The sequence below is a fragment of the Carassius auratus genome, chromosome 19 (assembly GCF_003368295.1).
Source record: "Carassius auratus strain Wakin chromosome 19, ASM336829v1, whole genome shotgun sequence".
NCBI classification, from domain to species: Eukaryota; Metazoa; Chordata; class Actinopteri; order Cypriniformes; family Cyprinidae; genus Carassius; species Carassius auratus.
Window position 1 is genome coordinate 20864410 of NC_039261.1, and position 17220 is coordinate 20881629.

Here is a 17220-nt window from a genome sequence, read left to right on the forward strand (position 1 = left end):
GACGTGGTGTATGGCTGAAAAGCATAATCAGATTGGAAGGGTTTATTTTATTTTTTTATTTTTTTACATTTCAGTTAAAGTTATGTCGTTACAGTTTTAGCTTTTTTATTAGCTTTTTTTAATGTATATAATAATTATTTTTCATTTAAACTTTTTTTTGTTAATGAATATGAAAAATTCAGTAGGATAAGGTGACAGAGCGAGCGACAGGCTTTGGTGAAGGAGTACCAAGAGTATTTACAGTACGTAACATAAGAACTTCAATCTGACAATGGCTAACATTGCATTGCAGTGCCTGTCTGTGTCTTTGCTTGGTGGACTCTAGATCGTAGACCCGAGTTGGTCTGCAGAGCAAAAAATGCACAATCCACTCCTCTGATCAAATATTTGCACTTTAAAAACACTTTAAAACAAGTGTTTTCCAGTATGGAGATTAATATGTTCTCAATATACAATAGTTGTAGTTTAAGTCACACAAATATTGTTCATATAGACCATGAATATTTGTGACTATCTAGTTGCATACATTTAATGAAATTAATCTATAAATAGTCTCTTCTTTACATGTGATTATCTCATCACAATCTTCATGGGTTGTGTGTTTAGGGGCTCAACAGAACGACTTCAGGCCTCAAAACTACATACAGAATCTTCTGGCTCTGGAGACAAACGACTACAGCGGCACTTCAGTATCGGATCAGATTACAAACAATGAGAAATGACCTGAAGTAAACAGATAAATGACATGAAATAAACAGCAGCTTGTTGTTCATTATCAACAACTACAGCTACTTTAGATTCAAATGTGTATCAACAGAATCAATGGAAGCAACACATTTGTAGGGGAAGTCGTGGCCTAATGGTTAGAGGGTTGAACTCCCAATCGAAGGGTTGTGGGTTCTAGTCTCGGGCTGGCAGGAATTGTGGGTGGTGCTAGTGCATGTACAGTTCTCTCTCCACCTTCAATACCACGACTTAGGTGCCCTTGAGCAAGGCATCGAACCCCCAACTGCTCCCCGGGTGCCGCGGCATAAATGGCTGCCCACTGCTCCGGGTGTGTGCTCACAGTGTGTGTGTGTGTGTGTGTGTTCACTGCTCTGTGTGTGTGCATTTCGGATGGGTTAAATCACCATACTTGGCTGAATGTCACTTCACTTTCATTTTGTCTATTGTGAAAAAATCTCTGTCTATTTAACAACTATGATTATAAAAAATAAAAAAATATTTAAAATGTTACACTGGTAATTTTTCTAATTCTTATAAAGTGAATCGTATGAACTATCATTCTTTGCTCGTAACATATGAGTGTGTAACTTTGTGTCCGTTTTCCCTTAGTTCAACACTGTCAAAGCTCCTGGATGGTTTCCCTCAGGTCTGTTGCTTGTACAGTTCAAGGATAAATAAGCTACAAATCCATACTGAGGTCAATAAGATAAATCATCCAATTCAAAGTGCAGATTGTGTTAACACCTTTAATTAATTTCTTAAACAAAGATTTCAATTCCATATAAAATAGATTTTTTTATGTTGAGTTTAAATATTTTCTAATATGAACTGACCAGACATATATTTTCACAAACAAATGGTAATATTGTAATGTAAAACTATTTATAAGAATAAATAGGCTTCAGGTTTCATTGTTTGACTGAATTAACAAAGGGATGATTCTGGAAAGTCACACAAACACGTGTGTGATGATCACTATGTGTTTGTGTCTGTTGATTCTGTTGAATGTGATCTGTAGTGTCTCTTTATTCACCATCAGCTGATCCAGAGAAGATCAGACTAACATCTAAAACCTGAAAGTAAAACACAGACAGTCAAATGTGGGTGGCATTACTGCATTATCCACTTTAGAACAATTAAAACAAACTTTGCTTTATTACTATGATAATATAATCCTGTGATAAAATGTGTCAAAATGCCTATGGTGTCGAATCCAAAATGAATGCCATGTATGATGACTTTGTTCCTTTGACCCTTAAAACAATTGTGATACATATTTTAATGGACAGATGTGGGAAAATAATAATGTTATGGCTTTTTAAAAAAAGAGAAATTGAAAATATCACAACATTCAAAATATCATTAATACACTCAAACATTAATCAAATTAAACATAATAATACTATTTTTATAGTACCAGGAACTATAAAACTATAAAAGAAAAATTCAATTTCAATTAAAATATATGGCCATTTTTAGTCATCATTACTCACAGAAGCATCTGAAGTCCATAATTTGGGTCATCTTTCATATCAGAGAGCAGCTTCACATCTGAGACTCTTAGTTTATTTCCAGTCAGATACAGTTCTGTCAGGTGTGAAGGGTTTGATCTCAGAGCTGAAGCCAGAGCAGCACAACCATCATATGTCACACCACAGTCCCTCAACCTGTAGAGAACAATGAAACCCATTCAGTCTCTCAGTTCAGGATCTACAGCTCAGATAAACAGAGACTTCACCATCAGAAGCAAACAGTTAAACATACAGTCTAACGTTCAGACCCGCTTCAACATGTTGCATTCTGTTCAGTGCTTAATTTGTAAATGAATAATTGCTGGATGAAATGCGATTAACTTTAGGTTGGCTCGTGAAAGCCTAGCCTGAAAGTCTGAAGGCTTAAAGTTTTGCACTGACTTCTACATTTATTTCATATTTCTTCCCAATTATAAAATAAGTATTATGTCCATTTGTTATCTATTTGGTAAGTAGTCATCTAATAAGTGAAAATGTACAGTCAGTCAAATTTGCATTGGGGTCACTATCTGCTTTATTTATTTAACACTCTCTATCCACCTTTTTTCTTACTTTCAGCAAAAGTAAGCATATGGGACAGACTTCCGGATCATTATCCACTATAGGGAAATAATGAAAGGAATAACAACGTGCAGTAGACGTTAACACTGTTTTTTCAATTTACAAATGGCTGCGCCCACTCCCACCCTTCAACCTGGAAATGAGGAACCCTGTTTAAAAGCAAACTCACAAAACATGCGTTTGTAAAACAGCTCATCATCACCATCACAACAATATGGAGACTCACCTGTCTCGTTCTACACACTGTCTCTCCTTTTTACACCTGGTACTTTTCCTGACATGCTAAAATTCTACAAATGGATCCTATGAGAGCTAACATAAACATTTTATGAATATTTATTTGCGTAGTGTGTGCAATTCTCAGATGATTTACCCCAGTATTTTCAGTTTACAATGAAGATCCTTCAGCAGATCAGAGAGCAGATTCATCGTTGATGATCTTAGTTTATTTCCAGACAGATCAAGTTCTGTCAGGTGTGAGGGGTTTGATCTCAAAGCTGAAGCCACAGCAGCACAACCTTTATATGTCACACCACAGTCCCTCAACCTGTAGAGAACAAAGACACTCTTCAATCTCTCTGTTCAGGATCTACAGCTCAGATGAACAGCAACTTTACAATTAGAAAGAGGGACTCAATCCATGACATCATTAACAGTTCCGGTCCAGTTCCATTGAAACAATACTACAGCGAGAATAAAAGTTATGCCTTCTTTCTTTGTGTGAACATTTGGGTGGCATTATGCAAATCTTCCCACACAGTGATGTAGACATGTGGGGGCGTGTTTAAACGAGCCGTTTTAGGAGGGTGTGTACAAGTCTTAACTTTTATAAAGAATATTACTTTGGGTTTGAGAATTTAGTCTTTGCAACTTTAGGGATCGTATCTATTCACAAACAGCTTGTAACACTCCAAAGAGAAAGTAAAACTTGAAATTGCAAAGCCCTTTAAAGGGTTAGTTCAGCCAAAATGTAAATTTTGTCATTAATTACTCAACCTCATTTGAAACCCATAAGATCTTTGTTCCTCTTCAGAACACAAATTAAGATTGGTCTCTTCAGTTTTTATGAAATTGACACTCCCATGGACAGCAATGCAACTATAATATTCCCAGGTCCAGAAACATAGTAAGGATATCGGTAAAACAGTCCATGTGACATCACTAGCTTAACTTCAATTTTGCGAAGCTAAGAGGATACTTTTGTACGCAAAGAAAAAATTATTCCATTTTAGAGAGTTTCACAATGCATACGAATACTTTGGTTATCAAAGTGTCGGGGGTGCACAATTACTGCGAGGGGGGAGGGGGATGGGGGTTGTCATCAGCAGAAAAAGAAAATACATAAAAAAAATTATGTCACACTGGCATATTGCACCTGTCAAACATAGTCTATTTTGCCGTCAATACTGTTGACGGTGTCCTTTATCAGTAGGCTTTTTATTTATGCTCAACATGAAGTATAGATATTGTTGTCGTGAAGACAAGATCCTGGTCTGTCGGCGGTCTCCCTCTATGTCACCTACAAAAGGAGCAGCGTGCCAGCGCCACGTCAGCCACGATTCTGGTGTGTAAAGACACAGAAAATGCGAAGATGCCGTCATGCAACTGACACGCAGCAGAAATGCCACAATCATACCACGCAGCCAGTGTGTTGCCGGCTTAGAATAAGCTGCAGGACGGGATTTGCGCTGAACGCGGAGACTTCCACCACTTAATATGTTCGTTTGGAAACACGAAATGTATATGTTCCGCACACAAAATATTGCATTCGGTCATTTGGTACACACGTGCACTGTACCAAAAGCCCTGTAACGAAACGGTCCGGTACAAATACACGTACCGTTACTCCCCTAATATTGATATTGTGAAATCTTATGGCCATAATAACCATGATATGAAAATTCTGATATTGTGCTCAACCGGGAGGCTCTCGCGGCATCCAACAGGAGATCAAGACTCATGGCATCGTAGGGGTAAGCCTCGCTGACCGTACCATGGAAAAGGTAAGGGATGGGAAGACTGTAGGATGGAAATGCAAGATTGCTGGCACAGGCTTGCAGCATCTGACGGGAATTCCATAATTGAAGTATCAGACGAGTAAGCCTCGCCGGTAGACCGAAGGCAAGGTTTGCGTGACTGGGAGGCTCTCGCAGCATTCGGCGGGAGTTTAATCTTCACAGCATCAGATGGGTAAGTCTCGCCAGTAGACGGACGGAAGAGTTTTCCATGGGGTTGTGCGACCGGGAGGGTCTCACAGCATCTGATGGGAGTTTAATACTCACGGCATCAGATGGATAAGTCTCACCAGTAGATGGACGGAAAAGTCTTCCATGGGTTATGTGACTGGGAGGCTCTTGCAGCAGGGACGGTTAAGAATCACTGGTAGTTGAAAGAAAACATTCACTCAACCAGGAAAGCTCTCATAGTATCTTACAGGAGTTCAATACTCACGTCAGTGGATAGGTAAGCATTGCCGGTAGTTGGACAGAAAAGGCATGGTTTGCTCGACTGGGTGGGCCTCGCAGCATCTGACAGGAGTTCTATAGTCACGTCATCTTACGGGTAAGCATCACTAGTAGTTAAAGGAACATATACACTCAACTGGGAAGGCTCTGGGAAGACTCTGGAAAATCTGAGTAATTTCTTTGTGTATTCTATGCCGTTTGCATCATGGTTACAAAATTACAGCAACATCCTTTTATGTCACAACTTCTATGATGTTTAACAACTTTCCGCAACAAAAGACCTGGCTTTTAGCGACTTTACCCAAAAATCGAGCATCGCGTTAGTTCAGTCAGGCCATGTTAGTCACGCTTGCATCAGCTGACAGTCAGCTGTTCCTGATGTGTACCAATCCAGTCTTGACACCTATCACCTGCAGTCTATTTAAATTCCCTTTATTCAGTGTCTCTTCCATCGCATTGCTGCTTGCAATTAACTCCCTCCTCCAACCCCAACTCCACCAACTGAACCTGTAATCCGATCTAACTTATTCTTTCTTTACAGTGTCTTCATTGGAAGCAGTCTCTACGACATTTTGTTTACAACTCATGTAATTTTGAATTGTAATTATATATGCTTATAATGGTTCTGTTCTGTACCCCAGGGGGGTTTGTCTTACTGCTCTCCCTGCTCTGTCCAAGCATGGCTGCATGGACAGGCACTTGGAGTGTTGCTCAGAACATAACCATACCGCCAACATTAACTGTATGCAATTATAATTGTCATAAATATACTTGACGGAAGTGGTCCTGATTGAAATTAATTTGCAACATGGCCTGTGCCTCTCACGGCAGCCTCATATTAGCATCTTCTACAAGAGCTGGAGGCCCGGCTGCATACAATACTGCGACCGGAAAAGCCACAGTAAAAGGTTTAGCCAAAGCAGGAAATGAGTGAGGCTTGTCTGTGGTGAGATTTGGGGCGTGGCCCAGGCTCATTGGAGTCCTACCACTGCGACCCAGTGCCTAAGGAGAACTGGGTCTTGTGTGTGGTCAAAAGATTAGAGGATGCCAGGGAAAAAATTGGAAGTGACGCTGGTAGAGGCGAGATTAAGCCTCTGCGTCATGGAGAGCATGTGGATGGTTGAGCAGAGAGTCTGGAGCTCAGCGGCGGTGTCTGGTGGAGTTTTGTTGAAAATATATTTTTTTATCTCGCCCTGGACTGTTGGTCTGATTTTCACTCAATTTGACTTAGATCACCTTCAGACCATACTGGCAAAAAAATGATGTTTTATTAACAAGGTTCGGGAGGAGAACGCAACTTAGCCTACTTAACACAGGTGGAGCGCACTTAAGTTAATCAACACCATGGTATAAATACTGCTGACTTTTCTCTATCCATTGACGGTTTATCTGCATTCGGTTCGCACCTTTTGCCATTTTATCTCAGACTCAGCTTCTCCCATCTTAACAACGAGACCTATACTGGGGATTTTTCAGTTCTCTGGCCAATCTGCTAGCCTCAGATATGTGGATACAACTCTACAGATAATCATACATCCTTGTCAAAACTACAACAATAAACTATTTGTTAATAATTCTCAGAGAGATGATCTTACTTCAGTTTTTCCAGTTTACAGTCAGGATCATTCAGTAGATCAGAAAGCATATTCCCTCCTAATGCTCCTAGTTTATTTCCAGACAGATCCAGTTCTTTCAGGTGTTCAGGGTTTGATCTCAGAGCTGAAGCCAGAGCAATAAAACCTTCTTCTGTGACACCACAATCCCTCAAACTGTAGAGGATAAAGAACATACATAATGAACAGATACCAGCTGAAATTAAATACAAAATGTGAGAACTATAATTCAAAAAGATATTATAACATACACATCAGTAGTGTAGCCAGAAAAGAGACTCTGGGTGTGCATATGAAAATCTGGGTGTGCCACATTTATTGTCAGATTACTGTGCAAAATTATGGGATAGTATTTTTGTCACACTGCTTCCGTCAAACCATACTCCTAGTGTTAATTTGCAGGTCGTGTCAAATGTAGTTAATTGTTAAATGTCATAATTTTCTTCCAAATACGATAATTTTGAACTTTAGCTATTTCATTTTGTTTATTTTTCATTACAATTTATTCACTTTAAATAAATTATAATATATAATTATAGGATTAAAATGAATTGTAGTTGCTCAATTATAGATCTTTTTTTTCATGTTTTTGTAATGTCTGGGAAGCCAGAATGCGCATGCATCAACAGAAACATTTATTAGCTGAACCCTGTGTTTTTTACGTGCCATTTATAGCAAGCCATATTACAGATGATATTACAGATGCTTTGTCAGATCTAAGTTAAAGCGCGTGCCGAACCATGTGTGGTGAACCGAACGGTTTGGTTTTTTTTTATTTCAGCGAACCGTGCCATCCCTATTACCTCAACAATAATCAATCAATTACAGGCCTAAAACAATCATGCCCGAGCAGACGGATATTAGTACATCTCATCACACCGGCACCCGCGTCTAAATCAGTTGTATGGTCTGGTTTTCAGTCTAAAACAGTTGTGTCAAGTATAAATGTCTCGTCTGTTTCGCACTGGAGGCTCGCACCTTTTTTTCTCAGATTTTGAAAAATCTTCGCGATCGACTTAAAATGCTTCCAAGATCGACTTGTCGACCGCGATCGACGGGTTGGTGACTCCAGATATAGCGACCAACTTTTTTTGAGCAAGCATTGATTATGCGTGACACAGTCTCAATTTGTGGGAGGCATGTATTGGGCTTCAAACGCTGTGCGCGCAAGCACTACACGGGACGGGTGGTCACCCTACCTGGCACACCCGTCTAGAGTACCTTTGTGTGTGGGTCCATGTACATGCTGAATCGACAGGTAAAAAAAAAAGACTCCAGATCTGAATTTAAAAAAATCTCAAACATGCTACGAATCCTGATCTGAATCAACCGAGTCGCGAACAGGCTCCGAAGTGCAGATCTGAATCAACCGAGTCGCGAACATACTCCGAAGTGCCGATCTGAGTCAACCGAGTCGCGAACATGCTCTGAAGTGCCGATCTGAATCAACCGAGTCGCGAACATGCTCCGAAGTGCCGATCTGAATCAACCGAGTCGCGAACAGGCTCCGAAGTGCCGATCTGAATCAACCGAGTCGCGAACAGGCTCCGAAGTGCCGATCTGAATCAACCGAGTCGCGAACATGCTCCGAAGTGCCAATCTGAATCAACCGAGTCGCGAACATGCTCTGAAGTGCCGATCTGAATCAACCGAGTCGCGAACAGGCTCCGAAGTGCCGATCTGAATCAACCGAGTCGCGAACAGGCTCCGAAGTGCTGATCTGAATCAACCGAGTCGCGAACATTATCCGAAGTGCCGATCTGAATCAACCGAGTCGCGAACAGGCTCCGAAGTGCCGATCTGAATCAACGGAGTCGCGAACAGGCTCCGAAGTGCCGATCTGAATCAACCGAGTCGCGAACAGGCTCCGAAGTGCCGATCTGAATCAACGGAGTCGCGAACAGGCTCCGAAGTGCCGATCTGAATCAACCGAGTCGCGAACAGGCTCCGAAGTGCCGATCTGAATCAACGGAGTCGCGAACAGGCTCAGAAGTCCTGATCTGAATCAACCGAGTCGCGAACAGGCTCCGAAGTGCCGATCTGAATCAACCGAGTCGCGAACAGGCTCCGAAGTGCCGATCTGAATCAACCGAGTCGCGAACAATATATATATATATATATATATATATATATATATATATATATATATATATTCTAAGTAAACAACAATAGCCCAAGTTTAGTAAACATTTTTTATTGAGACTATAAAAAATAATTCTGCATCTATTTTTAGGTGTGCCAGCTGCCACTGTGGGTGGCACAGGCACACCCTGGCACACCCGTGGCTAAGCCACTGATACACATAAAGGGCAGTAGTGCAGACAAGTGTTCAACATCAGCAAATAGTGAAGAACATTGGGAGAAAACTAAATGCTAAAATGATAAATGTGATCCTATTTTATCAGTCTAGTGAATGTTTTCAGTCTGACTTACTGAACTGATCTGGATTCTTTGACCACAGGCAGAAGCTTCTGAAGAACTTCATCTGCTGTATTTTGTTCTCCAATAAACTGTTTCAGATTAAACTCATCCATCTTCTGCTCTGATGTCAGCAACACATAAACCAGAGCTGACCACTGTGAAGATGAGAGTTTAGTTTCTTTTATTTTTCCAGATTTCAGATAATCTTGGATCTCCTGCATCAGTGAATCATCTCCCAGTTCATTCAGACAGTGAAACAGATTGATGGATCTCTCTGGAGAGCGATTCCTCTTGATCTTCTGCTTGATGTACTTAACTGTTTTCTCTTTGTTGTAAGAGCAGCTTCCTGTCTGTGTCAGTAGTTCTCTTAAGAGAGACTGATTGGACTCCAATGAGAGACCCAGAAGAAAACGCAAAAAAAGGTCCAGATGTCCATTTTTACTCTTCAAGGCCTTTTCCACAGCTCTCTGATGCAGCTTAGATAGTGAAACATTTAAAGCATTCTTCAAATGCTTCAAAGGACAAGAAGACAGAGTAATAAACACATTTCTGTTATTTTTCATAAGGGACAGATGTGCATATAGAGCCGCTAGATGTTCCTGGATGCTCAAATGGACAAAACAGAAGACTTTCCCCTGGTTCAAGCCAAACTCCTCTCTGAAGATCTGAGTGCACAATCCTGAGTACACTGCTGCTTCTTTCTCTTCAATGCCACACTCTCTCAGGTCTTCCGCATAAAAGATCAGGTTGCCTTTCACAAGCTGCTGAAAAGCCAGTTTCCCCAGTTTGAGGATCATATCTTCATCTTTGACTGTATTCTCATAGTCCTTCTCATGTTTGATGTTGGTCTGAAGGATCAGGAAGTGTGTGTACATTTGAGTGAGAGTCTTGGGAATCTCTCCACTCTCTGCTTCACTCAACATCTTCTCCAGAACAGCGGCTGAGATCCAGCAGAACACTGGGATGTGGCACATGATGTAGAGGCTCCTTGAAGACTCCAGGTGTGAGATGATTGTATTGGCCAGACTCTGATCACTGATTCTCTTCCTGAAGTATTCCTCCTTCTGTGGATCATTGAAGCCTCGTACCTCTGTCACTCGATGGACACACTCAGAGGGGATGAGATCAGCTGCTGCTGGTCTGGAGGTGATCCAGATGAGTGCAGAGGGAAACAGATTCCCCAAAATGAGGTTCATCAGCAGCACATCCACTGAAGCTGATTCAGATATATTACACAGTTTCACTTTACTCTTAAAGTCCAGAGACAGACGACACTCATCCAGACCATCAAAGATGAACAACACTTTATATTCATCACTAGATATTTCCATATCTTTGGTGTCAGGGTAAAATACATGAAGAAGATCTGAAAGACTGAGTGTTTTGTCCTTCATCAAGTTGATTTCTCTGAAAGGAAGTGGAAATATGAGCTGGACGTCCTGATTCTCTTTCCCTTCAGCCCAGTCCAGGATCAACTTCTGCACAGAGACTGTTTTTCCAATGCCAGCGACTCCCTTTGTCAGCACAGTTCTGATGGTTTTTTCTTGTCCAGGTAAAGGCCTAAAGATGTCATTGCATTTGATTGGTGTGTCCTCTGTTGCTGCTCTCCTGGACTGTTTCTCAATCTGTCTCACCTCGTGCTCATTACTTGTCTTTCTTCTTTCACTCTCTGTGATGTAGAGCTCTGTGTAGATCTCATTCAGGAGTGTTGGGTTTCTCTGCGTCGCTGTTCCTTCATACAGACACCGAAACTTTTTCAGCAGATTTGATTTGATCAGTTGAGAGTAATGACTGCAATTAAAATAACAGATTACATATGTTCAGATTACAGAACATTATTATAAATTATATAAAAGTAAATTAAACTTAATTAAACAAATAAATGGACAACACCATATAAGTGACATTGCGGTATGTCTGAATATCAGCATGGCTGTGATTTGTTTGCACAAGCTGTGCTGATATTCAGACCAACTGAATAATTTAGTTATTATATTGCTTTAACAACATGCTTGGATACAGCACTCTGTGAACAGCCAGCTTTTTTTTTAGCAATTAATGTTTGTGGCTTACCCTCCTTGTGAAGGGTGTCAATGATTGTCAGATCAGCAGTCTTTTCATGAACCAAACTGAGAGGCTCAGGAAACCTTTGCATGTGATTAGCAGCAGTTGATTAGCGGATTGGCATGTCACCATATTCTACATTGTTGAGATTTGGTGGGTTTTTATTAAATGTGAGCCAAAATCATCACAATTAAGAGAATCAAAGACTTTAACTACTTCAGTTTGTGTGCAGTGAATTTATTTAATACAAGAGTTTCAAAATTTGAGTTTAATTTATTGAGATGCACCTGTAAATACACAGGACACCGGGGGATGACGAAGCACACCTGGAACTAATGAGCAATCAAACACATGGGAAAACTGGGTTAGGGCAGGCATATGGAGAGGGAAAAATACACAGATGGATCTTCTACGTACGTTGCTAACTCATTTGGCTGGATTTGATTGTTGATGAATTGGCATGATTTTGGATCATTTGGTTCTTCAAAGCTGTCATAGTAACAGGTCTGTGAGCTTAAACCTGCTCGGGAGCAGGCTTATTTTATATAAACATGATTAGATCACATCTTTTAAACCATAACTGATACTCAAAATATGTCCGCTGCCACCGCTACTTTATTACAAGAGTATCCTACTGAACAAGGGACAATATTTAATATAATAATCATCTGAAAATTTATTTAAAGATAATATAATAATGTCATTGTCCATAATAGCCTACTAGACACAGCCAATTTTACTCACTGAAATATTGATTTGTCATAAAATGATTACTTCATAATTGTATTTGATTCTTACACACGTCCTATACAGATAATGTAGACTAGTGCATTAATTTGAGTGATGATGGCTATTATGGGAGTGGCTTGATGGAGCGCAGGAGATGCAGATAACTTGATCTTGACCAATAAGTAACTTTCATTAATGCTGCCACGTAACAAATCTGTCCAAATATAAAATTAAATGAATAGCTAATTACTTAATTGAAATAAAAATATAAAGACTGTACAAGTATTCTAAATCGTGAATCTAAATAATTGGGAATCATGTAAAAAAAATATAAAAACAGTGCGCATTTCATTTATCTATTATAACATTTATGTAGTTTTGTTGACTTGGCTGTGTCCTTATAGTCCAGAAATGTGTCAAGTTTTCCATCAGGTGTCTTTTTTAATTATATGATGTCATTAAGTTGCTATCTTGCCACCAGCCAATCACTGCATTGCTGATCATGGTTTTAAGTTTCGTGAATGTGCAATTATCTCAGATAACTCAATCCAGCCATACTAATCATCAACAGCAGGTTTGTTCAAAGAACCCAATTAGCCAGATCCTGATAGGCGAGATGATATCATCTTGGATGTGACAATAGTCTTTCTTACAGGGCAGTCTTATTTTCTATTTATACATAGTTATTTATAAAAGCATAGATGCAAACACATATCCAGAATTTGGTCGGTCAAGACAGAATATTATACCGCAGATCAGTTGATGTGTCACTTCCTTTAAATCTTCCTGGACTGCCCAAATATCTGTTACCCTTCATGGACACACAGCTGGACTCTGAGGAGTTGGATTTATCTATGTGGATTGTTCTTTAATAGAATAGAAACAAAAGAATAGAGACAATAATTCACTTTTGGTATTACAAGTAGATAAACTTCACAATCCATCCATCCATTTTTTAACATAGATTTTTATTTTGTTGTTGTTGTAAGTAATGTAGCTAAATCTAGTTTGTCAGTATGCCAGTCATTCATTGAAAAAATAGATGGCATTTTATTTCTTTATTATTTATTTACTTTATGTTAGTAAGTGATGTTAAAAATGTCTGTGTGCATAATGAACTGGTGGGTTTATGGTGGTGTGTTGTGCCACTCTGTGCAGGAAAATCCAGGGCCATTATTTAGCTCCAGTCCGCCCAAATCAAGACTGAAGGACCGACTTGCTATTTCTGTGCTTTATAATAGAAGCAGAGTTTTAAATGCTTCCATCATTTTCTCATTTCTGAATTTTGATAAGTGGTTATTTGCCAAATTATGCCCTGCATGCATATTTTTGTGTATCAATGTTCTCCCTGTCTGTCTAAAGAAAAAAGCCAAACCTCAGATCAGTTGATTTGTGTCTTTCCTTAAATTCTAATGGCCCATCCATAGACCAATCACTCTTCATGGATACACAGGTTAACTCCAATGAGTCTGATCTCTGCCTGTGAAATTATTTTCAATATAGAAACAACAGAAAAGAAAAGATGACAGCAGACAATTCATTTAGTTGAGTTGTACCTGTAGATTGATCTCAAACAGATAATCAACCATATATGTATATTTTACCAATGATTTCTACACTTTTTTTATTTTTAAGTTTTCCAATATGTGACATAATTGTGTCTTATTAGTGCTATAAATTGTTTGCATCTAATTAATTTGTCAGTATTGTTCTGGTCTAGACTATCAGTGTGACTGGGTCAGTAGTCAAACATCAGGAATGAAACTCCAAAATCTACAACTCATGTAACAAATCCTTAAACCAATTCAGCAAATTCAAAAGAACAGTTCTTGATTTGTTCACTAAGAAATCAGAGCTTTAGCACAACTGTATAAAAGGAAACAGATGAGCTTTTCTATTTTGGAGTAAAATGGAAGTTATTGGTAAAGCAGGAGATATATTTGAAGGATTATATGAAGAGGAGGATGAGGACAAGGTAAGACTCGGATAAGATCAGAGCGGGATGGAACATTTTTCCAGAATGAATGCTTTTGCACAGCATTAACTAACAAGGTGTCTTCTAACACCATTCCAACCTCCATCCCAACAACATCACCCTTCTCATCACATGTCTGGACATATAAACTGACCAGAATATCTCTTGTACAGTATCACCTTAGCACTTTATGTGGCCAGAACAAGGGTCACCAAACTTGATCCTGGAGGTCTGGTGTCCTGCAGTTTTTAGCTCCAACTTGCCTCAACACATCTGCCTGGAAGTTTCTAATGCTGCGTTTCCACCGCAGGAACTTTACCCAGGAACTAGTGACTTTGGCCTGGTACTCGTTGTGTTTCCACCGCAGGAACCAGGAACTAAATAAAGTTCCGGGTAACAAAAAATACCCCTCAGAAAGTTCCTGCAGGCGAGGTGGTACTTTTTCAAAGTTCCGGAACTCTCGGGGGCGGGACTTGAGCGCTAAACATCCTGATTGGTTGAGTTCACACAGCATCGGCTGAGTTCAACCCATAGACAATAAAATAAATGGACACAGCAACCCCATTGGATTCAACGGAGAAGCACGTACTTCCTGGGTGTCGAGCGTACTGCACAGACTCAAACCAAGCTTGATGATGTAGATGTCACGTGAGCAAACTGTCTGACAATTGTAAGTCTTCTAATCGCTGTGCCAAGAGAAATCTGAATCACCCACCGAATCTTGCAGACGTTGTTGAATAATTTTGTCCTGTTGGTTTTATGTACTCTCTATGGGCTTCTCTCTTGACTTCATGCCTCCACGTCCCCCCGATTGCCTCATAGACAGTAAAAGATTGCCTGCGAGCTTCTGCTCCTGTCCATACGGTAATTTCTCTACTGTGTGACAGAGACTTATGACGCAATCGTTAGCCTATTTTTACAAAAACTGCTTCTACGGAACCATAACGTAAGATACAAGGTAATGGAGCCTTTTATACATTTCCGTGTTTCTTTAGAAATAATGAATGGATAAATGGAGTCTTTAAACACCTCAGAGGTAAAGTTATTTGCTGTCAAAGTGACGCCAAAATGAATGGGAGTCAATGGAATGCTAACAGCAGGTGGGGGTCCGCTAGCCAATGGCAGAGCCCAAGGGTGCTTCAAAGAATATGAAACCCTGCAACCCTGGTTTCCACCGCAGTAGACCTTCTGATATGTGCTGCTTGCTCTGATGTCTCTTTAGTGATTAAACATAAAATATAATTCGTTTTGGGTAAATCTAACAGGTTATCTTTGGTCTGTATTCAATTTATCTTTATGTTAAAATGAAAATAAAAAAGGCAAATTTAAATAATATTTTGTTTCATTGTAATGGCTGTATATATTATATTTAAATTAAATTAAATTTATGCATTTAGCAGACGCTTTTATCCAAAGCGACTTACAGTGCATTCAAGCTATCAATTTTTACCTATCATGTGTTCCCAGGGAATCGAACCCCCAACCTTGCTAGTGCAATGCTCTACCAAATGAGCTACAGGAACACTATATACACATTTCCCTGAACTAAGTACATTTCTGCAGCTGTTATTATGTTTAAATGAAAACGAAAGGAGGCAGTTGTTACTTGCATAATCTTCAAGGTACTTTAGGCTGCGGTGGATTCGCAGAAAGAAACAGGTCTGGGGGGAAAAAAAGTCCCTGGGGAAAAAAGTTCCTGGTACAAATATTCTGGGTAGTTTAGGTGGAAACGCAGCATAATATATCTAGTAATACCTTGATTATCGGATTCAGGCATGTTTAATTAGGGCTGGAGCTAAATTCTGCAGGACATCAGCCCTCCAGGACTGAGTCTGGTGACCCCTGGATCACAAATGTTCAAAAACACTTCATTTCTGAAACACTTTAAATGGTATGATGCCACCCACCCATCTATATATTTATTGACATAGATCTGGGCTCTTGTAGTTTAGACACTCAAGGTCCAGCATCAGAATATGATAAAGACAAGCCCTCACATGAACACATGAACTTTGACATACCTGCATCCTGTAGAAATATCTCCTTTAATGAATGTTTCCTGGTCCTCCATGATTCATTCTGTTTTCATGGAGCTGTGCAAGTGTAATGATATAGAAATTCATTCAGACGCTAATTTAATTCATTCAGAAGTTAATTAAATTTTTTTAAATTACAATACCATTTTCTCAATGTTTCTTGTTTAATAAAATACTAAATGTTTCCTATTTCTTTACCATTTATGTAAATGTTTTTTAAAATGCTTTCAAAGAAATTTAAAATGGGGTTTAGTGTTTTTAGAAGATATTTTCTCAAATCATGTCAGTATTTTTTAACTAAAAATGTAGAGAGAGAAAAAACTAAACTGTAACTTAAGCATATACCTATATGTACAATAAAAACACAGTTTATGTGATAAGACCAAGAAATCCATGCTACTTTAAATAATGTTTATTATTTTATCTTTAATTAAATGAGTTTCTCATGTTAACTAGGAAGTAACTTGAATGCAGCTCACCTGATGCTCACTCACCTTCAGTATTACTGTAGTTTACCACAGGCTCCCAACACGTTTGTTGTTCCTGTCGTGTGTTTCTCACTACCTAAATTCCCATATAGAGGCAACTAGATACTACCAATGTTACCATTAAACACTTTGATGTACGTTTCTTCTGATTTAAAGAAACGTGTATGTCCTGGTTTAAAGTGGCATGCGGTAAAACTCTGAAAATTATTTAACCTCTTACAGCAAAAGTTGCTAATCCTGTTTAAAGTGAAAAATTCAACACACCCAGTTCAGTCCAAAAACAGGTTGATTACTAGATCAGTAGACATTTAAAGATTTTAAGACCGAATGTTAGCAAATAGTAAAAAACTATTTACAAAGTCAGTAAGTGTATGGTGCTTAGTGTTTTTAAATCTGTTCAGATTTTAAAAGTCATGTATTTCAGCCTTAGATCAGTATGGGGTACATCTGAATATAGTGTTGGACAATGGAGACATTCAAGTCAAAAATGCTGAAAACCACTGTCCAGCAGATATTTTAATTTACTGTACATACATGGATTTACTCTTGATGATGTGAACCTTTAAGGAAAATGTGTTATTTTCAGTTTTCTCATTATTATTATTATTTC

At 39.1% G+C, this 17220-nt stretch overlaps 1 protein-coding gene across 1 annotated transcript; it reads right to left on the minus strand.

Moving 5' to 3' along the window:
* Window positions 1-1738: 1738 nt before the first annotated feature.
* On the minus strand, window positions 1739-16787 carry LOC113119736 (NLR family CARD domain-containing protein 3-like). Its single transcript, XM_026289368.1, has 9 exons — window positions 16617-16787; window positions 16108-16179; window positions 13487-13591; window positions 12861-12977; window positions 9331-11109; window positions 6880-7053; window positions 3193-3366; window positions 2220-2393; window positions 1739-1799 (listed from the first exon to the last, which is right to left on the minus strand). The coding sequence occupies exons 2-9, from the start codon at window positions 16155-16157 to the stop codon at window positions 1793-1795; spliced, it is 2580 nt and encodes an 859-aa protein (XP_026145153.1). The 5' UTR covers window positions 16158-16179; window positions 16617-16787; the 3' UTR covers window positions 1739-1792.
* Window positions 16788-17220: the final 433 nt, after the last annotated feature.

What these genes read in the sequence shown, in the direction of transcription:
- LOC113119736 (XM_026289368.1), bottom strand. Translation starts at nt 16,157, where the DNA reads ATGGAGGACCAGGAAACATTCATTAAAGGAGATATTTCTACAGGATGC. An exon ending in GATATTTCTACAGGATGCAG is followed by an intron (nt 13,592 to 16,107) that starts GTATGTCAAAGT and finishes ATAATTTCACAG; the next exon opens with GCAGAGATCAGACTCATTGG. An exon ending in AAAGAATCCAGATCAGTTCA is followed by an intron (nt 7,054 to 9,330) that starts GTAAGTCAGACT and finishes TATCCTCTACAG; the next exon opens with TTTGAGGGATTGTGGTGTCA.